General features: G+C 45.7%; 1 protein-coding gene across 1 annotated transcript in view; it reads right to left on the bottom strand.

Moving 5' to 3' along the window:
• LOC126284961 (uncharacterized) overlaps positions 1 to 24959 on the bottom strand; it is a 171524-nt gene that overhangs the window by 110857 nt on the left and 35708 nt on the right. Inside the window, exon 2 of the mRNA XM_049984235.1 lies at positions 19769 to 19941. Within this exon, the coding sequence (XP_049840192.1) occupies positions 19769 to 19941 (173 nt within the window). The remainder of the gene's footprint in view (positions 1 to 19768; positions 19942 to 24959) is intronic.

Genomic DNA, 24959 nt, shown 5'->3' with positions numbered 1-24959 from the left:
ATCGATGTATAATGGGTTTGTTCTGCAAAACCTATTTGTATTTTTACGCTGGGTCTTGCCCAGGGAAAACTATGCTATCGAGCGATAACATCGATAGGTCGTAGTGTTTATGATTGGTAGTGTTAACTCTGCCGCGTGGAGCGTGGGCAGAGGGTGGCTGGCTGGAATAGGGCGGTGGAGCAGGTGTGTTGAGTGACGCTCCCGTGAGTCGCCGCGCTTCTGGGGTTTGGCAGCATGTAATTGCGCTCGACTTGCTGTGGTAGTTTCTGGCACGGCGTCGCGGACGGGAAACATTAGCTGGCACACATCAAGAGCCCATTTCGCCTGGTAGTGTCAGTGTCGTCGTAACTGACCGTCTGCTTCACGTCTGCTGTGCAGCGAGCCACGTTAATTTGAGTATTAACTGTATTTTTATTACTTGTCACTTCTTCTTCCGTCTGTTTTTGCTTTTATGAACCTTTAATTGTCGAGTGCTACTAATAGTGTTCCATAGATTTCGTGTTTGTTTTGAATACAGTCAGAGAGAGTCCCTTTAGTCAACCATAGTGCCAGTTGTGCTAGTGTTTGTTTTCAATACAGTCCAGAGACAGGTAGCGCTATTTTCATTGTTTTCTACAAGAAGTGTCTAGCAATCACAGTTTAGTGAACCATCAGCCGCCTTTAGTGAATTAGCAGTATAATTAAAAGTTGATTAACTCTCTACAGTAAATTGATTTCTTAGGATGAATAGGATGTGTGACTGCTGTGTACGGACGCAGGAGGAGCTGGCCACTGTTCGCGAACAGCTGAACGTGTTGATGGCTGTAGTCAGCCGTCTTCAGGCTGCTGCCTCGGAGTGTAGCGGCAGTGGGGAGTCGGGTGCGTCGCATGGTACACCCCAGATGTTACATGCTTCACCCACTGTCCGTGCTGTCGAGACATCTTCGCGGGTACCGGGCGCGGTTGGGCCACCCTCTCCCCAAGGGGAGTGGCGGGTTCAGCGGCGTTCGCGACGCACGAGGTGGAGGGTCAAAGTGGAAGCTGGCCGTGTGGCATCGCCCGCTCTGCCTGTGAGGGGACATGTGGCTGCTCCTTCAGCAAGGTGCGATCAGGCACAGAAAGGGGTTATTAGTTATTGGATGCTCCAACGTTTAGGCGGGTGATGGAGCCCCTTAGAGAAATAGCGTAAAGGTCAGGGAAGAAGGCCAGTGTTCACTCTGTGTGTTTGCCGGGGGGGGGTCTCATCCGAGATGTAGAGGAGGCCTTGCCGGCGGCGATAGAGAGCACTGGGTGTATCCTACTGCAAGTTGTTGCTCATGTCGGCACCAATGACTCCTGAGGCCTGAGTTCAGTTCGTAGAAGCGGTTGGCGGAATTGGTGAAGGCGGAAAGCCTCACTCGCGGGGTGGAATCTGAGCTAACTATTGGTAGTATGTTCCCAGAACTGATCGCGGTCCTCTGGTTTGGAGCCGAGTAGAAGGCATAACCAGAGGCTCAGACGATTCTGCGGAGATCTGGGGTGCAAATTTCTCGACCTCCGCTATCGGGTGGAGAAATGTAGGGCCACCCCTGAATAGGTCAAGCATGCACTACACGCCGGAAGCGGCTACAAGGGTAGAGAAGTACGTGTGGAGTGTAGATGTGTGTTTTTTAGGTCAGAAAAATCCCTCCCTAGGCCCGACAAGACGCCTCCTGAGACGCGGCAAGGTAGGAGTACGCAAAATGCAACAGGGAATAACAATAGTAATGTGCTAATAGTGAACTGCAGGAGTGTCTATAGAAACGTCCCAGAACTGCTCTCATTAATAAACGGTCTCAATGCCCATATAGTACTAGGGACAGAAAGTTGGCAGAAACCAGACGTAAACAGTAATGAAATCCTAAACTCAGATCGGAATGTATACCGCAGAGACAGGCTGGACAGTACAGGGGGAAGCGTGTTTATAGCGATAAAAAGTGCAATAGTATCGAAGGAAATTGACGCAGATCCGAAATGTGAAATACACTCCTGGAAATGGAAAAAAGAACACATTGACACCAGTGTGTCAGACCCACCATACTTGCTCCGGACACTGCGAGAGGGCTGTACAAACAATGATCACACGCACGTCACAGCGGACACACCAGGAACCGCGGTGTTGGCCGTCGAATGGCGCTAGCTGCGCAGCATTTGTGCACCGCCGCCGTCAGTGTCAGCCAGTTTGCCGTGGCATACGGAAATCCATCGCAGTCTTTAACACTGATAGCATGCCGCGACAGCGTGGACGTGAACCGTATGTGCTGTTGACGGACTTTGAGCGAGGGCGTATAGTGGGCATGCGGGAGGCCGGGTGGACGTACCGCCGAATTGTTCAACACGTGGGGCGAGGGGTCTCCACAGTACATCGATGTTGTCGCCAGTGGTCGGCGGAAGGTGCACGTGCCCGTCGACCTGGGACCGGACCGCAGCGACGCACGGATGCACGCCAAGACCGTAGGATCCTACGCAGTGCTGTAGGGGACCGCACCGCCACTTCCCAGCAAATTAGGGATACTGTTGCTCCTGGGGTATCGGCGAGGACCATTCGCAACCGTCTCCATGAAGCTAGGCTACGGTCCCGCACACCGTTAGGCCGTCTTCCGCTCACGCCCCAACATCGTGCAGCCCGCCTCCAGTGGTGTCGCGACAGGCGTGAATGGAGGGACGAATGGAGACGTGTCGTCTTCAGCGATGAGAGTCGCTTCTGCCTTGGTGCCAATGATGGTCGTATGCGTGTTTGGCGCCGTGCAGGTGAGCGCCACAATCAGGACTGCATACGACCGAGGCACACAGGGAAAACACCCGGCATCATGGTGTGGGGAGCGATCTCCTACACTGGTCGTACACCTCTGGTGATCGTCGAGGGGACACTGAATAGTGCACGGTACATCCAAACCGTCATCGATCCCATCGTTCTACCATTCCTAGACCGGCAAGGGAACTTACTGTTCCAACAGGACAATGCACGACCGCATGTATCCCGTGCCACCAACGTGCTCTAGAAGGTGTAAGTCAACTACCCTGGCCAGCAAGATCTCCGGATCTGTCCCCCATTGAGCATGTTTGGGACTGGATGAAGCGTCGTCTCACGCGGTCTGCACGTCCAGCACGAACGCTGGTCCAACTGAGGCGCCAGGTAGAAATGGCATGGCAAGCCGTTCCACAGCATCTCTACGATCGTCTCCATGGGAGAATAGCAGCCTGCATTGCTGCGGAAGGTGGATATACACTGTACTAGTGCCGACATTGTGCATGCTCTGTTGCCTGTGTCTATGTGCCTGTGGTTCTGTGATCATGTGATGTATCTGACCCCAGGAATGTCTCAATAAAGTTTCCCCTTCCTGGGACAATGAATTCACGGTTTTCTTATTTCAATTTCCAGGAGTGCAATTTGGGTGAAGGTCACGGTTAAAGCAGGTTCAGATATGGTAATTTGAAGTCTCTATAGGCCCCCTGGCTCAGCAGCTGTTGTGGCTGAGCACCTGAAGGATAATTCGGAAAACATTTCGAGTAGATTTCCCCACCACGTTACAGCTCTGGGTGGAGATTTTAATTTGCCGGATATAGAATGGGAGACTCAAACGTTCATAACGGGTGGCACGGACAAAGAATCCAGTGAAATTTTTTTAAGTGTTTTATCTGAAAACTACCTTGAGCAGCTAAACAGTGAACCGACTAGTGGCGATAACATATTAGAACTTCTGGTGACAAACAGACCTGAACTATTTGAAACAGCTATCGCAGAACAGGTAATCAGCGATCATAAAGCGGTTACTACATCGATAATTTCAGCCAGAAATAGAAATATTAAAAAAGGTACGGACATTTTTCTGTTTAGCAAAAGTGACAAAAAGCAGATTACAGAGTACATGACGGCTCAACACAAAATTTTTGTCTCAAGTACAGATAGTGTTGAGGATCAGTGGATAAAGTTCAAAACCATCGTACAATATGTGTTAGATGAGTATGTTCCAAGCAAGATCGTAACAGATGGAAAAGAGCCACCGTGGTACAACAACCGAGTTAGAAAACTGCTGGAGAAGCGAAGGGAACTTCACAACAGACATAAACATAGCCAAAGCAGAAAAACAAAAATTACACGAAGCGAAATGTAGTGTGAGGACGGCTATGCGAGAGGCGTTTAATGAATTCGAAAGTAATGTTTCATGTATTGACTTGGCAGAAAATCCTAAGAAATTTTGGTCTTATGTCAAAGCGGTAGGTTGATCAAAACAAAATGTCCAGACACTCGGTGACCAAAATGGTACTGAAACAAAGGATGACAGACTAAAGGCCGAAATACTAAATGTCTTTTTCCAAAGCTGTTTCACAGAGGAAGACTGCACTGTAGTTCCTTCTCTACATTGTCGCACAGATGACAAAATGGTAGATATCGAAATAGACAACAGAGGGATAGAGAAACAATTAAAATCGCTCAAAAGCGGAAAGGCTGCTGGACCTGATGGGATACCAGTTCGATTTTACATAGAGTACGCGAAGGAACTTGCCCCCCTTCGTGCAGCGGTGTTCCGTAGGTCTCTAGAAGAGCGTGGCGTTCCAAAGGATTGGAAAAGGGCACAGGTCATCTCCGTTTTCAAGAAGGGACATAGAACAGATGTGCAAAACTATAGACCTATATCTCTAACGTCGATCAGTTGTAGAAGTTTAGAACACGTATTATGTTCGAGTATAATGACTTTTCTGGGGACTAGAAATCTACTCTGTAGGAATCAGCATGGGTTTCGAAAAAGACGGTCGCGTCAAACCCAGCTCGCGCTATTCGTCCACGAGACTCGGAGGGCCATAGATATGGGTTCGCAGGTAGATGCCTTGTTTCTTGACTTCCGCAAGGCGTTCGATACAGTTCCCCACAGTCGTTTAATGAACAAAGTAAGAGCATATGGACTATCAGACCAATTGTGTGATTGTATTGAAGAGTTCCTAGATAACAGAACGCAGCATGTCATTCTCAATGGAGAGAAGTCTTCCGAAGTAAGAGTCATTTCAGGTGTGCCGCAGGGGAGTGTCGTAGGTCCGTTGCTATTCACAATGTACATAAATGACCTTGTGGATGACATCGGAAGTTCACTGAGGCTTTTTGCGCATGATGCAGTGGTATACCGAGAGGCTGTAACAATGGAAAATTGTACTGAAATGGAGGAGGATCTGCAGCGAATTGACGCACAGTGCAGGAAATTTCAGTTGTATCTCAATGTAGACAATTGTAATGTGCTGCGAATACATAGAAAGATAGATCCCTTATCATTTAGCTACAAAATAGTAGGTCATCAACTGGAAGCAGTTACTTCCATAAATTATCTGGGAGTACGCATCTGGAGTGATTTAAAATGGAATGATCATATAAAGTTGATCGTCGGTAAAGCAGATGCCAGACTGAGATTCATTGAAACAATCCTAAGGAAATGCAATCCCAAAACAAGGGAAGTAGGTTACAGTACTTTTGTTTGCCCACTGCTTGCTCAGCAGTGTGGGATCCGTACCAGATAGGATTGATAGAAGAGATAGAGAAGATCTAACGGAGAGCAGAGCGCTTCGTTACAGGATCATTTAGTAATCGCGAAAGCGTTACGGAGATGATAGATAAACTCCAGTCATAGACTCTGAAGGAGAGACGCTCAGTAGCTCGGTACGGGCTTTTGTTGAAGTTTCGAGAACATACCTTCACCGAGGAGTCAAGCAGTATATTGCTCCCTTTTACGCATTTCTAGAGAAGAGACCATGAGGATAAAATCAGAGACATTAAAGCCCACACAGAGGCATACCGACAATCCTTCTTTCCAAGAACAAAACGAGACTGGAATAGAAGGGAGAACCTATATAGGTACTCAAGGTACCCTCCACCACACACCGTCAGGTGGCTTGCGGAGTATAGATGTAGATGTAGATGTAGATGTAACCGCGTGGAGAAGAAGGAGCGCCAACATCCAGCTTCTGCAACAGCTACGGCCGACAATAAGTGATTCTCGCCACCTCCTCGTTTGATCGGCGACTTCAAACCTTCAATCAACCGACAAGGAAGACTGAAAGCACATAAAGTTTTAGAACTGTATGGCAGACATCAGCTTTTCAAACTATTCCATTAGCATCACTAAAATATAGCAACTTAGCATGAACCTTTGTTGCTTATTGTCCCAATTGCATTACCAAGCAGGGTCCCTTCCTTTTCAGAAACGAAGTCAAGTGTCGTTGAAATTCAAACCCCACATTAAACTAATATCATTCGATTTCACTCCTTTAATTTCAAAGTTCAGTTAAGGTATTCACAGCTGGCTAAAATACTTAGATTAAGAGTGCGAGCTTTGTAACCATATTTTAGCTTACCTGTGACTTCAGCTCACCTTGGTACGTACGAAATTTTACTAATGTTAATTGTTCAGAATCATTTAATTCGAGTTCAGAGTTAAATCTCTTATTTCGAAATTGTGTAGATTCAAGTAGCTTTTGTAATGATTGTTGAGGTAGCCTAAGTCTAACCTTATTTTGTTGAATTTCGTAGTGCTTCAGATAAAAAGTTCACTATTAATTTCTGACATTAAATTAACTTTCTATTTTCCGGTTTTATTAATTCTATTGCTAAATTAAGTCAGAGTGTAGAGAAATTTATTACTTCTGACAAACATTAAATTTTCACACAACACGTGCCAACCTTCAGTTGCCACGCTTTTAGTGCTAATTATATGTGCGATAACCTTTCTTTTTCAGTTATTATAGTAGTTGTCCACAGGACTGGCGAACGTAATTTTCACCAAATGTCAAACATCTAATTAACGCCAGTTAATTGTTAACGAAACTTTCTTTATTAACTTTACCCCTTTTCAAAATTAATTTCCATCAGTTTCATTTGCATTTTTCCTTTCATTTAGATGTAACCCTTTCTTCCTTTTTACTGACAGATAAACTTTGGTGACGATTGATTTTCCCAAATTTCCCTTAGGTACACGTAGTTTAATTTTTACCGTCATTAAGGTTGATAAGTGAGGGGGACGTTTAAACCCCCAAAAACATACGTTTTTCATATTAGGTGCATCGTGCTTCCACCTACTGCCAGCTACTCCATATCAGCGACCTCAGTAGTCATTAGACATAATGAGAGAACAGAATGGGTCGCTCTGTGGAGCTCACGGACTTCGAACGTGGTCAGGTGAGTGGGTGTCACTTGTCTCGAACGTCTATACGCGAGATTTCCACACTCCTTATCTTTCCTAGGTCCACTATTTCCGAGGTGACAGTGAAGAGGAAACGTGAAGAACAAATGCGTACGGGCCGACCTCGCTGACAGAGACAGCCGACAGTTGAAAACGGTCGTAATGTGCAATAGGCAGACAAATATAGACCATTACATAGGAATTCTAAATTGCATCTGTACCCACTGCAAATACTATGACAATTTGGCGGGAGGTGAGTAAACTACAATTTCATGGTCAAAGCAGCTTCTCATGAGCGACACATCACGCCGGTAAATGCCAAGCGACGCCTCGATTGGCGCAAGGAGAGTAAACATTGGACGATTCAGCAGTGGAAAAACGTTGTGTGGAGTCACGAATCAGATTACACAATGCGGCGATCCGATGGCAAGTTGCTGGTATATCGAATGCCCGGTGAACTTCATTTGCCAGCATGTGTAGTGCCAATAGTAAAATTCGGAGGCGATGGTGTTATGGTGTGATCGTGTTTTTCATGGAGGGGGCTTGCACCCCTTGTTGTTTTACGTGGCAGTATCACAGCACTAACCTACATTGACGTTCTGACCACGTTCTTACTTTTCAATGTTGAAAAGCAATTCGGCGATGGCGATTGCCCCTTTCAACAAGATCGAGCACCTATTCATAATGTACAGCGTGTGGCGGAGTGGTTACACGACAATAATATCCCTGTGTTGGACTGGCCTGCGCAGAGTCTTGACCTGAATCCTATAGAACACCTTTTAGATGTTTTGGAAGGCCGACTTCGTCCCAGACCTCATCGACCGACATCGATACCTCTCCTCAGTTTTGCTCTCCGTGAAGAATCGAGTGCCATTCGCCAAGAAATCTACTATCACCTGACTGAACGTATTCCTGCGAGTGTGGAAGCTGTCATCTAGGCTAAGGGTATGCCAACACCGTATTGAATTCCAGCATCGCCGACAGAAGGCGTCATAAGTGATTTTCAGCCGGGTGTCTGGATGCTTTTGATCACATAGTGTGAATTTGAAACGTCGTAACAGAAATCTTAGATATGTGTCGCATCTGACACCTGTCTTAACTTGCACTCTAGTGGCCACTTCTAATTTTGATACGTCATGTGAAGCGATTTTACACCAGCGGCGCATCTAGCGTGTCTCAGCTTGGCACTAAAGTGCGCGTCATTTACGACGGCTGCCGAGTTTAGGTTAGTTCTGCGCATCTGACGTCACAAAACACAGTCAGCCAATGAACAGAGAACGACGTTGCCAGAGCTCGACTGCAGTGCACAGCACGGACCACTGAGTGTCTTCAGTTTTAGAAACGTTCAGTCATAAATAAAGTAACTGAACGAAAGCAATGTCTTGATAGCAGACTTTCTATAAAAGAAAGTTTGGAAAAAGCATTCTTTATACAAATTGCTTCATATTCTATTAATTAATTAAACCAAACAAGCAATTAGCCTCCTAATTCAGGCGATAGCAAGGAAATTCATTCTCACTAACAGTTTTTCGCAATAAAGAACAGCGGTAATTGTTTATTTCCTATTGCACTTCTACGAAACGTGAGTAATTAATAGTCATACCAGCAGTGTTTGTCGGTATTTTGAGTGACTCTTTGAAGTACTCCAGTATTTTTGTTGAATGACGAGCAGCGTCAGCGTAATGGTTAAGGTGGGTAGCTGCTGAACAAGAGGTTCTGAGTCCAAGCCTTGTTCGATGCTTGATATTTTCTATATTTAAAAACAATATCGAAGTGTCTCACTTCATGAATTTTATTCGTTTGAATGTAATTTTTTGAAATTTCTAGTGTAAACTAAAATCGACAATACAGAAAGTATACGCTGTGGACTTTTACCTCCGCAAACTCTTCAAAATTTCGTGCAATGGTTCACTACATTTACTGCTGCACAATAACTACGCTGAACATCGAAACAAAATTGAGTCATTTATGGGCGGAAGGTATCAGTCAAGAAGATGTGTAAAAATCAAATTTTTGGGCCAAATAGTTTTTGTGAAATCGAACGGTAAGTGCGTCAAAGCAGTCGGAACACCATGTGTCTGCACAGGCGAGCAGTGCAGTGATGCACAGCGGGGAATGCGGAGAGCACGTCTCTGTAGCAGCGAAAGGATTAATGCGGCCGTGGCGGCTTTACTTCATGAACTGCGCGCTTCCCCCTAAACGTAAGTTTTGCGAACTGTACTATACTATGGCGCTGCTTCTCTTGGCGCGTGCGTCGTTTGCAACTGCCAATGCAGCAGTCTCCCGCGTCTGGGACGGCATGCGCGACACACCAAGATAAAAGAGTTGAACTATAGTAGGGCCCCACTCTGATTGTGATGCGTCATGTCCTGAGCTGCGTGTCCTGCCGCACTCAACTTGACGACCCTTGTGGCCGCTTCTAGCAGAGATGTGTTGCGTACACGCATCTTACATGTCTGAAAAATCTGACGCATCCCTCATCTTGCTGCACCTAGTTGACGTAGCTAACAGTGATACACATTGTACAGATATATTACAGGGTGTTTAAAAAATGACCTGTATATTTGAAACGGCAATAAAAACTAAACGAGCAGCGATAGAAATACACCGTTTGTTGCAATATGCTTGGGACAACAGTACATTTTCAGGCGGACAAACTTTCGAAATTACGGTAGTTACAATTTTCAACAACAGATGGCGCTGCAAGTGATGTGAAAGATACAGAAGACAACGCAGTCTGTGGGTGCGCCATTCTGTACGTCGTCTTTCTGCTGTAAGCGTGTGCTGTTCACAAGGTGCAAGTGTGCTGTGGACAACATGGTTTATTCCTTAGAACAGAGGATTTTTCTGGTGTTGGAATTCCAACGCCTAGAACACAGTGTTGTTCCAGCAAGACGAAGTTTTCAACGGAGGTTTAATGTAACCAAAGGACCGAAAAGCGATACAATAAAGGATCTCTTTGAAAAATTTCAACGTGCTGGAAAGGTAGGGCGACCGTGTACGGCAACCACAGAGGGCAACGCGCAGCTAGTGCAGCTGGTGATCCAACAGCGGCCTCGGGTTTCCGTTCGCCGTGTTGCAGCTGCGGTCCAAATTACGCCAACGTCCACGTATCGTCTCATGCGCCAGAGCTTATACCTCTATCCATACAAAATTCAAACGCGGCAACCCCTCAGCGCGGCTACCATTGCTGCACGAGAGACATTCGCTAACGATATAGTGCACAGGATTGATGACGGCGATATGCATGTGGGCAGCATTTGGTTTACTGACGAAGCTTATTTTTACCTGGACGGCTTCGTCAATAAACAGAACTGGCGCATATGGGGGACTGAAAAGCCCCATGTTGCAGTCCCATCGTCCCTGCATCCTCAAAAAGTACTGGTCTGGGTCGCCATTTCTTCCAAAGAAGTCATTGGCCCATTTTTCAGATCCGAAACGATTACTGCATCACGCTATCTGGACATTCTTCGTGAATTTGTGGCGGTACAAACTGCCTTAGACGACACTGCGAACACGTGGTTTATGCAAGATGGTGCCCGGCCACATCGCACGGCCGACGTCTTTAATTTCCTGAACGAATATTTCGATGATCGTGTGATTGCTTTGGGCTATCCGAAACATACAGGAGGCGGCGTGGATTGGCCTCCCTATTCGCCAGACATGAACCCCTGTGACTTCTTTCTGTGGGTACACTTGAAAGACCAGGTGTACCGCCAGAATCCAGAAACAATTGAACAGCTGAAGCAGTACATATCATCTGCATGTGAAGCCATTCCGCCAGACACTTTGTCAAAGGTTTCGGGTAATTTCATTCAGAGACTACGCCATATTATTGCTACGCATGGTGGATATGTGGAAAATACCGTACTATAGAGTTTCCCAGACCGCAGCGCCATCTGTTATTAACAATTGTAACTACTATAATTTCGAAAGTTTGTCTGCCTGAAAATGTACTGTAGTCCCAAGCATATTGCAACAAACGGTGTATTTCTATCGCTGCTTGTTTAGTTTGTATTGCCGTTTCAAATATACCGCTCATTTTTTAAACACGCTGTACATATGTGGCACCTGTGACCTGTGGCACTCCTTTCAACTTGCCGCGCGCCTAGTGACTGCATCTAAATGTGATTTGTCATACACAGAAATCTTACATCTGTTGCGCTTCTGGCAGTCCTCTAAACAAGACACAACCATTATCCGCTTGTAATTTCGATGCATCATGTACAGAGCTCTTACCTATTTGGGACATCTGGCACATATCTAAACTAGCCGGCCACAGCAATTTGCTACTAAATCTGAACAGTCATCTATGGAAGTATTGTATCTGCGGCGCATCTGGGTCTTCTCTCAACTTGGAGCAGTAACTCGCTGCTCCTAATTGTGATATGCCATGAATAGAGACCATACAGTTACGGGACATCTGGCAAATCTCTCAATTTGCCATTACTGGTGGCCGCGTCTAAATGTGACACTTCATATGCAGAAATAGTAGATCTATGGCACATCTGGCAGCTCAGTCAGTTTATCACCACTTTTTGCGGCTTATGATTGTGAACATCACAAACAGGCGTCTTTCTTCTATGACGCATCTACCACATATCTAACCTTGCCGACCGTAGTAACCGCTACTAAATGTAATACGTCATGTACAAATATAACGCATTAGTTAGCAGTACAAGAAAGATAGGGAGATTGAGAACAGGCAAAAGTTAGTAGAGATTCGTGCTGCTGTAAAAAGAGCGACGCATGAAGCATTCAACCACTACCACCGTCATACCTTAGCAAAAGATCTTGTTGAAAACCCAAGGAAATTCTGGTCTTACGTAAAATCGGTAAACGGGTAGAAGGCTTTCACCCAGTCACTCACTGATCAGTCTGGCCTGGCAACTGAAGACAGCAAAACGAAAGCTGAAATTTTAAATTTAGCATTTGAGAAATCTTTCACGCAGGAGGACCGTACAAACATACCGCCGTTTGCGTCTCGTTCAGATTCCCGTATGGAGGAAATAGTGATAGACATCCCTGGGGTTGTGAAGCAGCTGAATGGGTCGAAAATAAATAAATCGCCAGGTCCTGATGGGATTCCAATTCGGTTTTACAGAGAGTACTCTACTGCATTGGCTCCTTACTTGGTTTGCTTTTATCGCGAATCTCTTGCCCAACGTAAAGTCCCAAGCGACTGGAAACAAGCGAAGGTGACGCCTGTATATAAGAAGAGTAGAGGGACGTATCCTCAAAATTATAGACCAATGTCCTTAACATCGGTTTGTTGCAGTATTCTCAAACATATTCTGTTCGAATATAATGAATTTCCTTGAGACAGAGAAGTTGCTGCCCATGCATCAGCACGACGTTAGAACGCATCGCTCCTGCGAAACGCAACTCGCCCTTTTTTCACATGATATCTGGCGAACCATGGATCAAGGGTATCAGACGGATGCCATATTCCTTGACTTCCGGAAAGCGTTTGACTCGGTGCCCCACTGCAGACTCCTAACTAAGGTACGAGCATATGGGATTGGTTCCCAAGTATGTGAGTGGCTCGAAGACTTCTTAAGTAAGAGAACCCAGTACGTTGTCCTCGATGGTGAGTGTTCATCGGAGGTGAGGGTATCATCTGGAGTGCCCCAGGAAAGTGTGGTAGGTCCGCTGTTGTTTTCTATCTACATAAATGATCTTTTGGATTAGGGTGGATAGCAATGTGCGGCTGTTTGCTGATGATGCTGTGGTGTATGGGAAGGTGTCGTCGTTGAGTGACTGTAGGAGGATACAAAATGACTTGGACAGTACTTGTGATTGGTGTAAAGAATGGCAGCTAACTCTAAATATATGCAGATTAATAGGAAAAAGAATCCTGTAATGTTTGAAGACTCCATTAGTAGTGTAGCGCTTCACACAGTCATGTCGATTTAATATTTGGGTATAACATTGCAGAGCGATGTGAAGTGGGACAAGCATGTAATGGCAGTTGTGGGGAAGGAGTGTTTTGGGAAGATGTGGTTCATCTGTAAAGGAGACCGCTTATAAAACACCAATACGGCCTATTCTTGAGTACTGCTCGAGCGTTTGGAATCCCTATCAGGTAGGATTGAGGGAGGACATAGAAGCAATTCAGAGGCGGGCTGCTAGATTTGTTACTGGTAGGTTTGATCATCACGCGAGTGTTACGGAAAAGCTTCAGGAACTCGGGTGGGAGTCTCTGGAGAAAAGGAGGCGTTCTTTTCGTGAATCGTTACTGAGGGAAATTTAGAGAACCAGCATTTGAGGGTGACTGCACTACAATTTTACTGCCGCCAACTTGCATTTCGCGGAAAGACCACAAAGATAAGAAAGGAGAGATCAGGGCTCGTACAGAGGCATATAGGCAGTCGTTTTTCCCTCGTTAGGTTTGGGAGTGGAACAGGGAGAGAAGATGGTAGTTGTGGCACGAGGTACCCTCCGCAACGCACCGTATGGTGGATTGTGGAGTATGTATGTAGATGTAGATGGAGTTACATAAAAGAAGTTTAATTTCTTTATCGGTTGCTCACACTTTCTTAAGGTTACGCTTATCGCATACTGGTAAAGAAATTATACTTACTTTGGCGACCGAGGGCTGTTATTACTTTAATTTTATTTTGTAAACGGTCGCCAACCACGCAGCCATGTTCAAAACTTCTAAACATAAATGTCAATCCTGTGCCGCATCTGTAATGTCTGTCAATCTGAAACCTCCAGTGGCCACTTGTAAACTTGATACAACATACACACATCAGAAAAAGTTTTGCATCACCACGGTTCCCAGAACTCCTGAAGACAGACGTAGACTGTGGATGTTGTAAAACAGACATAGTACCTTTGACTGTTCAGAGAAGTTACTAAGCCGCCCAAAAATGTAAACATCCGTGCTTGAGCAAGGCCTGTTAGACTGAGGGGGTCTGACAGCCTATCAGTTCCAGTTATTCCACGAAGAAAGAGGTACACGGTCGTGTCGTGTGTAGTTCAACCATGCGTAGACGGTCGATAGCGCAGTTGGATGACGTCCGCATTGTTACTTTGTGCCAGGAAGGGATCTCAACAAGGAAAGCGTCGAGGTGTCTCGGAGTGAACCAAAGCGATGTTGTTCGGACGTGCAGGAGATACAGAGAAACAGGAAATGTTGATGAATGCCTCGCTCAGGTCGCCCAATGGCTACCATTGCAGTGGATGACCCCTACCTACGGATTATGTCTCGGAGGAACCCTGACAGCAACGCCACGATGCTGAGTACTGCTTTTCGTGCAGCCACGTCGTGTTACGACTCCAACAGTGCGCAGTAGGCTGCATGATGCGCAACTTCAGTCCCGACGTCTATGGAGAGGTCCGTCTTTGTAACCAAGAGACATGCAGCGCGGTCCCAACAGCATACCGAATGGACCACTCGGTGTTGGCATCACGTTCTCTTCACCGATGGTTGTCATCGAAGGCGCCGTAACGGCTGTACGATACGTGAATACCATCCTTCGACTGATAGTGCAACCATATCGGCAGCATATTGGCGAGGAATTCGTCTTCATGGACAACAATTCGCGCCCCCATCGTGCACATGTTGTGAATGATCCCCTTCAGGATAACGACATCATTCGACTAGAGTGGCCAGCATGTTCTGCAGACATGAAAACTATCGAACATGCCTTGGATCGATAGAAAAGGGCTGTTTACGGACGACGTGACCCACCAACCACTGAGGAACCTACGTCGAATCGCCGTTGAGGAGTGGGACAATTTGGACCAACAGTGCCTTGATCAACTTGTGGATAGTATGCCACGACGAATACAGCCATGCATCAATGCAAGGGGACGTGCTACTGGATGTTAGAGGCACCGGTGTGTACAGCATTCTGGGCCATCACTTCTAAAGGTCTCCATGTATGTTGGTACAAAATGCAATGTGTATTTTTCAGTAGCAATAAAAATGGCGGAAATGATGTTTATGTTGATCACTTTTCCAATTTTCTGTACGGGTTCCGACACTCTCGGAACCTAGGGGATACAATACTTTTGCGTGTAAATAGAACTCTTGCATCTGTGCCGTATCTGGCACCTCTCTCAACTTGGCACCTCAAGTGGCCATTTCTGATTGCAATTTGTTTTGTACAGAAATGTAACACCTGTGATTTATCTCGAACCTATGTCAATCTGACAAACTCTAGTAGCCGCTTCCACATCTGTGAGCATTACCAATTGTGATACGTCTGGAACGTAAATCTTACATCTGTGGTTCATCTGGCACATCCCTCAAATTGCCAAAATTAGTGGAAACTTCTGTGATACATTATCTACAGTGATCTTGCATCTGTGTCGCATGTGGCGCGTCTGTCTACATGCCATGCGTAGTGGCTGCTTCTAATTGTGATACCTCACGAACGGATATCTTGTCTGGGGCACCTCTGGTTCCTCTTACAACTTGGCATCCTAAGTGGCTCCTTCAAATTACGTCACAAGCAGAGATCACACATGCCTAGCATATCTGGCATCTAATAAGAATATGTCACATGCAGAGATCTTTTATCTCAGGAGCATCTGCTGCATTTATCAACTTGCCGGATGTAGTGGCCACTTCTATCAGAGATACATCTTGTACAGAGATCTTACATCTGTGGTACATCTGACACATCCATCAAATTGCCGCGCATAGTGGCCGACTCTGAATGTGGTATGTGAAACACAGGAATCTTGTATCTGGCGTGCTTCCGTCACCTCTCTGATCTTGAGACAACCAGTGTCCGCTTCTAATTGTGATACATCATGTACAGGCATCTTGCGTCTGTGACACGTCTAGCGTATCTCTCAAATTGCCGACTCTAGTGAGCACATCTCATTGTAAAACTTCTCTTGCAGAGATCTAGGATCTACAGCGCATCCGGTACCTCCCTCATGTTGACACCACTAGTGGCCGCTTTTTACTGTGTTTCGTCATCTACAGAAATCTCATAGTTTTCACTTGGATGCCTACCGTTCTTGTTGGCATCCCACGCTGCAATTTGTATTGCTTGGGTCTTAAACTGGTCCTTAGTGCTGTCTAGATTATATCAGGGTTTCAAATATTTAATATAATCATGCTGAGTATCCCATTTACACTTTAATCTCCCGATACAACTGCTATTTACAAGGCTGCATTCATACGTTTCCAGCTTGAGAAATACTTTGGTGTCATATTGCACCTCAACTGGTGCACTGAACCACACGATATATTTCGCACAGAAAACCTATGGTAGTGCCGTCTGAAAACTAGCACGCAATATCACCACCGTCTGGTAACTCCATCTAATATAGTGATAGAGTTCAGCTGGATTTGGCGCACCTGTAGAAACTGATAACTTCTCCGACTTCCAGAAAATAGATGAGATCTAGAGGCGGTTTAATGTACTGTATGTCAGCGTGGTTTCATGGGATGTTAATAGTTTGGTGTCTGATATGCTAATACGATGCTTCAACTGAAATTTGTTCCCAATGTTCACTTTCATTATGAGGCTTAACGGACTCCATAAGTGCAATCTGGTTGCCAGCACATACTGATTTTTCTTGTAATTTTGTTATTATTTTTTCTACGTTTGTTGCTTCCTATGCACAGGGTGAGGCATATAAAAGTGTCCCAGAGAACAAGGGCGCAAGGAAATACAGCAGAGGAGAGGAAATACAGTGCTAACTACACTGCAAATGTTGAAAGTGACGATCACTCAAGTCTTGGCTCTTTTGGGCCATGGTCATTGTACTGTCTGCCATCGGGTTCCCCTACATGGAAGGCAGCACGCATAACAGCCACGCTATGAGGGAAACAAACCAACAGCCAAACAGGCGAAGACATCAGAACACGCCGAAGATTCCAATCGATTAATAGGAACCTTTCCTTGCAGAGGTCGCAGCGACATATCCGGCCACGGATTCCTACGCCGGGTTTCTATTGGCTCCAGCTCACTATATAGGCCCGGCCGGTCGAAGGCAAACCAGTTTTCGTCCGCTGCTAATGGCAACCGCTACAGCACAGTCTCCGAGAAGATATCGCCGAAGCCGCTGTACTACATCGCCGATCGAAGTACCAGCAGACCGAGAGGAACCACATCTCCGGCTAGACCAACGGACGTCTACATCTATTGTACAGCCAGCTATTGTATTGTAGAAGAAGTTACGTTCAATAAACTTTTGGAGAATATAACGGTCAGCAAATTTCTGAAGGCGGATCGAAGGTGGATTGCTGGAATTGCTGAAGTCCCATGCGGAATGGTGTGCTACAGTTCTTGGCGAAGGGCTGTTGCGATACACCTTAGGCTTGAGGGTTCTCCAAAAGTCATCGCACACTGACAGATCACGTGACCTGGGTGGCCAGCTACGGCAGCGACGACATTGACCTCTTCTAACAACTCTGTCAGGCGTGAGCACTGTGTAAATGTGCACCGAGGTCCGGCCGATTGCATGGGCAGTTGCTCCATCCTGTTGGAGGTAACTGGAGGTCTTTCCCTCCTCCGTTAATGCTCCCACAAACGGCTCAAAAATGTGGGCTATGTAACGCGCAGAAGCCAGCGTCTGAAGAAAAAAGACGGGACCAATAATGTGGCGTGCAGACACTGCACACCAAACCCCAACCTTCTGATCGTGCAGTGGTATTCTCCACTGCCCAGAACCTCTGATTCCCTGAGTTGATAGAACAAATCAGGTAAAACAAGGCTTCATCAGACATAAAAGAACAGATTCATGCCCAAGCCATTCATTGTTTTCCCAGTGAACACCCACTCATAAAACTGGAGGCGCTGAGGAGCATCTGCTGCTTTTGATGCATCAACAACAGGACTTGGTAGGGATACACGTGCAGGTACATGTGGAGTATTCGTCCGCATGATAGATGTGACGTGGTGGTGTTTTGCGAGAGGCGTCGGGTTGATTGGTAAACCGCAGCCACATGTTCTGGCGTGCGGGCATGTTTCGGAACGAATTTTGACTTGTTCAAAAGAGATCCTGTCTGACTCCATTTTCGGACTAACCGTTGCACTGGCACTCTTTACTAGCACTTTGACACCACTGAACTTCACGGCAAACAACTGGCCACACCCTTTCTATGACTTTGCTGTCACGTAACGTCCTACAGCGCATAGCCGCTGCTCCACTGTGAGTAACGGAGTCCTCTTTGCACTGCTCCACTTACAATGACACAGCTCGCACTATGCTCGAATCGGTGAGTATTACTTGGCGAGTAACACTTGGCATGCGTGTCACTGTGAGTCGTTAAATGCATACATTCGCGTCCAGTCGCACCCACTCGTTCAGGCCGCTTTTATTTACTCCGTCCTGTATTTGATTACTAAACCAGAAATCTGCTCTGAAGGAATCAGCTTGGGGTTTGTAAAAAGACGGTCGTGTGAAACCCAGCTCGCGCTATTCGTCCACGAGACTCAGGGGGCCATATACACGGGTTCCCAGGTAGTTGCCGTGTTTCGTGCCTTCCGCAAGGCGTTCGATACAGTTCCCCAAAGTCGTTTAATGAACAAAGTAAGAGCACATGAACTATCAGACCAGTTGTGTGATTGGATTGAAGAGTTCCTAGATAACAGAACGCAGCATGTCATTCTCAATGGAGAGAAGTCTTCCGAAGTAAGAGTGATTTCAGGTCTGCCGCAGGAGAGTGTCGTAGGACCTTTGCTATTCACAATATACATAAATAATCTTGTGTATGACATGGGAAATTCACTGAGGCTTTTTGCGGATGATGCTGTGGTATATCGAGAGGTTGTACAATGGAAAATTGTACTGAAATGCAGGAGGATCTGCAGCAAATTGACGCATGGTGCAGGGAATGGCAATTCAATCTTAATGCAGACATGTGTAATGTGCTGCGAATACATAGAAAGATAGATCCCTTATCATTTAGTTACAATACAGCAGGTCAGCAACTGGAAGCAGTTAATTCTATAAATTATCTGGGAGTACGCCTTAGGAGTGATTTAAAATGGAATGATGATGTAAAGTTGATTGTTGGTAAAGCGGATGCCAGACTGAGATCCATTGGAAGAATCCTAAGGAAATGCAATCAGAAAACAAAGGAAGTAGGTTACAGTACGCTTGTTCGCCCACTGCTTGAATACTGCTCAGCAGTGTGGGATCCGTAACAGATAGGGTTGATACAAGAGATAGAGCAGATCCAACGGAGAGCAGCTCGCTTCGTTACAGGATCATTTAGTAATCGCAAAAAACGTTACGGAGATGATAGATAAACTCCAGTGGAAGACTCTGCAGGAGAGACGCTCAGTAGCTCGGTTTCGAGAACATACCTTCACTGAAGAGTCAAGCAGTATATTGCTCCCTCCTACGTATATCTCGCGAAGAGACCATGAGGATAAAATCAGAGAGATTAGATCCCACTCAGAGGCATACCGACAATCCTTCATTCCACGAACAATACGAGACTGGAATAGAAGGGAGAACCGATAGAGGTACTAAAGGTACCCTCCGCCACACACCGTCAGGTGGCCTGCCGAGTATGGATGTAGATTTAGATGTAAACTTGCTTATTACCTTTATCAAGATTTTGTTAGTAGCATACTGTGGTACACTTTATTTGACAACAAAGTATTTCCATTTAACATGGTTACCTGTTCTGTTGGATGTGTCCGCACCAAAATGGATGTATTCATAGTCATCACATCTTCTTCTAGCGACTATGGCAGTTGTGATGCGCTGAACGGCGTTCACTAACTGGGAGAGGACGGGACGCCGTACGTGATCAGCTGTCAGCGATTTCACGTTCCACTCCGTGTCGTTCCATCTGTTTTTTCAAAAAAAAATAAAAAAGAATGACACTGAGTTACTAGATCACTTGATGTAAAAATTATACTCAGAAACTTTTTTGTAATTTATAGAATGGAACAGTGAAAACTAACCCAGTTTACCGCTTCCGAAAATTTTTATATTTTTCTTTGACAGGGGTGCGCGGGTCGTTAACAGATGATCCAAGATATTAGATAGAGTTATTATGACGTAAATTATGATTGGTATTCTAGACTTCTGAAAGTAGTCGCTGTTAAAATACAATAATACCTATGCAAATATTTCTGTTACTGGTAAGTCAGATATATGTACGGAATTGTTAGTTCCTTAAATTGTTCTACTGTTGTAATCGAACTTAGGTAAACCACAGGTTTAGTTTTTTTGTAACTGTTAACATTTTACCATGAGTGAGACGTGTGGGATTTATCGTAGGTTTGTGAGTATTGGGTTACGGTGAGATATTTGTTCAAGGCATTTTCATTGGGGGGAATGCACCGGGGAAGCCACTGGGAATTCTGGCGGGACCCTCTCCTGAAAATGCAGAATTTGGAGCAGTAATAAGCTAATAAAGGGGCAGGAGCGTAAGATGTGAGCCCTTCAAGTGGAGTTTGAAAATGTAAAGGAGGAACTAGATAAGTTGAAGAGGGTAAGAGCGCTGGGGGATGGGGACTGTCAGTTGGTAAGAAGACAGCTAAGAGGAGGAGATATTTAGACTGTTCTGCTATGTGTGTAACCAAAAGATTTTACCAACTGTCAGAGTTTCATGGAGAGGAGCCTATTATAGATGTAGGTGTAGGAATCATGCAGAAGTCCTCAGTTCCAAATTCTACCGGAAAAACCAGGTCCCGCTGCTAGGTAGTTCTCATGGCAGAGATGTGGGCTAGAAGTTGCAGGAAGTGTTGGGGGACTCAGTCCCAGGTCGCCAGTATTGTGAAGCATAAAACAGGATTGGCTCAGGTGACTGTTAACGTGAGAGAACTATGTAGGAATTTTACGAAAGAGGATCAGGCACTGAACGTGGGTAGAGCTGGAAATAGTTTTCTTGCGGCTGTTTCAGCGTCATGATCTGCCTCATCTTAACGCTGCTGCTAGGCATGTTAACATGGGGCTGGACAAGGCGCTGATGGCGGGGGGCATGTCTCACATTGCAGTCGTGCATATTGAGTCTAGCATTAGATCGCGTTTCACTAGGCATGGCCTGCACTTTAATAGGCATGGAGAGGGGAGGCTGGAAAAACTTATAGGTGACAATGTAGTGGGTGGTCGGACCACTCACGGGAAAGTTCCTGTTGTAGTTGGTGGCTTTAAAGCTACACCTTTTTTTTTATTGAAGTTAGCTGATATCCTTACTTAAAGGTAGTCCCTCCAACAAAGGAACCATATTCAAAGGAGGTCAAGTATCCAAGTAGTGAAGGCATTAGCATGTTTTATCAAAATATAGGAGTTGTTGTTGTTGTTGTCTTCAGTCCTGAGACTGGTTTGATGCAGCTCTCCATGCTACTCTATCCTGTGCAAACTGCTTCATCTCCCAGTACCTACTGCAACCTACATCCTTCTGAATCTGCTTAGTGTACTCATCTCTTCTGTAGCACCACATTTCGAAAGCTTCTATTCTCTTCTTGTCCAAACTAGTTATCGTCCATGTTTCACTTCCATACATGGCTACACTCCAAACAAATACTTTCAGAAACGACTTCCTGATACATAAATCTATATTCGATGTTAACAAATTTCTCTTCTTCAGAAACGCTTTCCTTGCCATTGCCAGTCTACATTTTATATCCTCTCTACTTCGACCATCATCAGTTATTTTACTTCCTAAATAGCAAAACTCCTTTACTACTTTAAGTGTCTCATTTCCTAATCTAATTCCCTCAGCATCACCCGATTTAATTTGACTACATTCCATTATCCTCGTTTTGCTTTTGTTAATGTTCATCTTATATCCTCCTTTCAAGACACTGTCCATTCCGTTCAACTGCTCTTCCAAGTCCTTTGCCGTCTCTGACAGAATTACAATGTCATCGGCAAACCTCAAAGTTTTTACTTCGTCTCCTTGAATTTTAATACCTACTCCAAATTTTTCTTTTGTTTCCTTTACTGCTTGCTCAATATACAGATTGAATAACATCGGGGAGAGGCTACAACCCTGTCTCACTCCTTTCCCAACCACTGCTTCCCTTTCTTGCCCCTCGACTCTTATTACTGCCATCTGGTTTCTGTACAAATTGTAAATAGCCTTTCGCTCCCTGTATTTTACCCCTGCCACCTTTAGAATTTGAAAGAGAGTATTCCAGTCAACATTGTCAAAAGCTTTCTCTAAGTCTACAAATGCTAGAAACGTAGGTTTGCCTTTTCTTAATCTTTCTTCTAAGATAAGTCGTAAGGTCAGTATTGCCTCACGTGTTCCAACATTTCGACGGAATCCAAACTGATCCTCCCCGAGGTCTGCATCTACCAGTTTTTCCATTCGTCTGTAAAGAATTCACGTTAGTATTTTGCAGCCGTGGCTTATTAAACTGATAGTTCGGTAATTTTCACAAATGTCAGCACCTGCTTTCTTTGGGATTGGAATTATTATATTCTTCTTGAAGTCTGAGGGTATTTCGCCTGTCTCATACATCTTGCTCACCAGCTGGTAGAGTTTTGTCATGACTGGCTCTCCCAAGGCCGTTAGTAGTTCTAATGGAATGTTGTCTACTCCGGGGGCCTTGTTTCGACTCAGGTCTTTCAGTGCTCTGTCAAACTCTTCACGCAGTATTGTATCTCCCATTTCGTCTTCATCTACATCCTCTTCTATTTCCATCATATTGTCCTCAAGTACATCACCCTTGTATAAACCTTCTATATACTCCTTCCACCTTTCTGCCTTCCCTTTTTTGCTTAGAACTGGGCTGCCATCTGAGCTCTTGATATTCATACAAGTGGTTCTCTTCTCTCCAAAGGTCTCTTTAATTTTCCTGTAGGCAGTATCTATCTTATAGGAGTTATTAGAGATAAAGTTAGTAGAATGTTTATACACTCCTGGAAATTGAAATAAGAACACCGTGAATTCATTGTCCCAGGAAGGGGAAACTTTATTGACACATTCCTGGGGTCAGACACATCACACGATCACACTGACAGAACCACAGGCACATAGACACAGGCAACACAGCATGCACAATGTCGGCACTAGTACAGTGTATATCCACCTTTCGCAGCAATGCACGCTGCTATTCTCCCATGGAGATAATCGTAGAGATGCTGGATGTAGTCCTGTGAAACGGCTTGCCATGCAATTTCCACCTGGCGCCTCAGTTGGACCAGCGCAGACCACGTGAGACGACGCTTCATCCAGTACCAAACATGCTCAATGGGGGACAGATCCGGAGATCTTGCTGGCCAGGGTAGTTGACTTACACCTTCTAGAGCACGTTGGGTGGCACGGGATACATGCGGACGTGCATTGTCCTGTTGGAACAGCAAGTTCCCTTGCCGGTCTAGGAATGGTAGAACGATGGGTTCGATGACGGTTTGGATGTACCGTGCACTATTCAGCGTCCCCTCGACGATCACCACAGGTGTACGGCCAGTGTAGGAGATCGCTCCCCACACCATAATGCCGGGTGTTGGCCCTGTGTGCCTTGGTCGTATGCAGTCCTGATTGTGGCGCTCACCTGCACGGCGCCAAACACGCATACGACCATCATTGGCACCAAGGCAGAAGTGACTCTCATCGCTGAAGACGACACGTCTCCATTCGTCCCTCCATTCACGCCTTTCGCGACACCACTGGAGGCGGGCTGCACGATGTTGGGGCGTGAGCGGAAGACGGCCTAACGGTATGCGGGACCGTAGCCCAGCTTCATGGAGACGGTTGCGAATGGTCCTCGCCGATACCACAGGAGCAACAGTGTCCCTAATTTGCTGGGAAGTGGCGGTGCGGTCCCCTACGGCACTGCGTAGGATCCTACGGTCTTGGCGTGCATCCGTGCGTCGCTGCGGTCCGGTCCCAGGTCGACGGGCACGTGCACCTTCCGCCGACCACTGGCGACAACATCGATGTACTGTGGAGACCTCACGCCCAACGTGTTGAGCAATTCGGCGGTACGTCCACCCGGCCTCCCACATGCCCACTATACGCCCTCGCTCAAAGTCCGTCAACTGCACATACGGTTCACGTCCACGCTGTCGCGGCATGCTACCAGTGTTAAAGACTGCGATGGAGCTCCGTATGCCACGGCAAACTGGCTGACACTGACGGCGGCGGTGCACAAATGCTGCGCAGCTAGCGCCATTCGACGGCCAACACCGCGGTTCCTGGTGTGTCCGCTGTGCCGTTCGTGTGATCGTTGGTTGTACAGCCCTCTCGCAGTGTCCGGAGCAAGTATGGTGGGTCTGACACACCGGTGTCAATGTGTTCTTTTTTCCATTTCCACTAGTGTAGATGTTGACTCTGACATTATTAGTATATTGGAGCACCAGTTAAATAATTTGACAATCCACAGGCTTCCTTTACCAGGATACCAGTTAGCTGGCTGCTTTTATGGAGGTTTTCTGGGGAGTGGGAAAAGGGCCACGTACGTAAAAAATCAGTATTCAATTTGAGCCTGCAGACGTATCATGGCACTGCAGTGAACAGGTATTTAGATATTCTGCATGGGAAGTTGAATTTTGTGGAACTAAACTTCTAATTGTTGTTGTTTGTAGATACCTTAACTCTGACTTCAAAACATTTCTGCTGAAACTAGAGAGGGCTCTTGGTTCAATCTATAGGAAGTACCAAAAATTAGTTACACATTGTGACTGCAATATTAACTTTGTATATGACTGTGCAAGAAAAAGGACGCTAGAAGATCTCCTAAATTCATATGATCTGATGCACACTGTGTTTTTCCAAATCAGGGTGAAGGGGAATAGTAGCATACCCATACACAGTATTTATATTCCTACTTCATTATTAGATGGATATTCTCTTAGCAAAAGGGTGAATGACTTTTCAAACCATCGCGCACAAATTTTAACACTAAAATG

Source organism: Schistocerca gregaria, chromosome 8 (genome assembly GCF_023897955.1).
Source record: "Schistocerca gregaria isolate iqSchGreg1 chromosome 8, iqSchGreg1.2, whole genome shotgun sequence".
NCBI lineage: Eukaryota > Metazoa > Arthropoda > Insecta > Orthoptera > Acrididae > Schistocerca > Schistocerca gregaria.
Note: the sequence above shows the minus strand (reverse complement) of the source record. Positions and strands in the feature narration are given on the sequence as shown.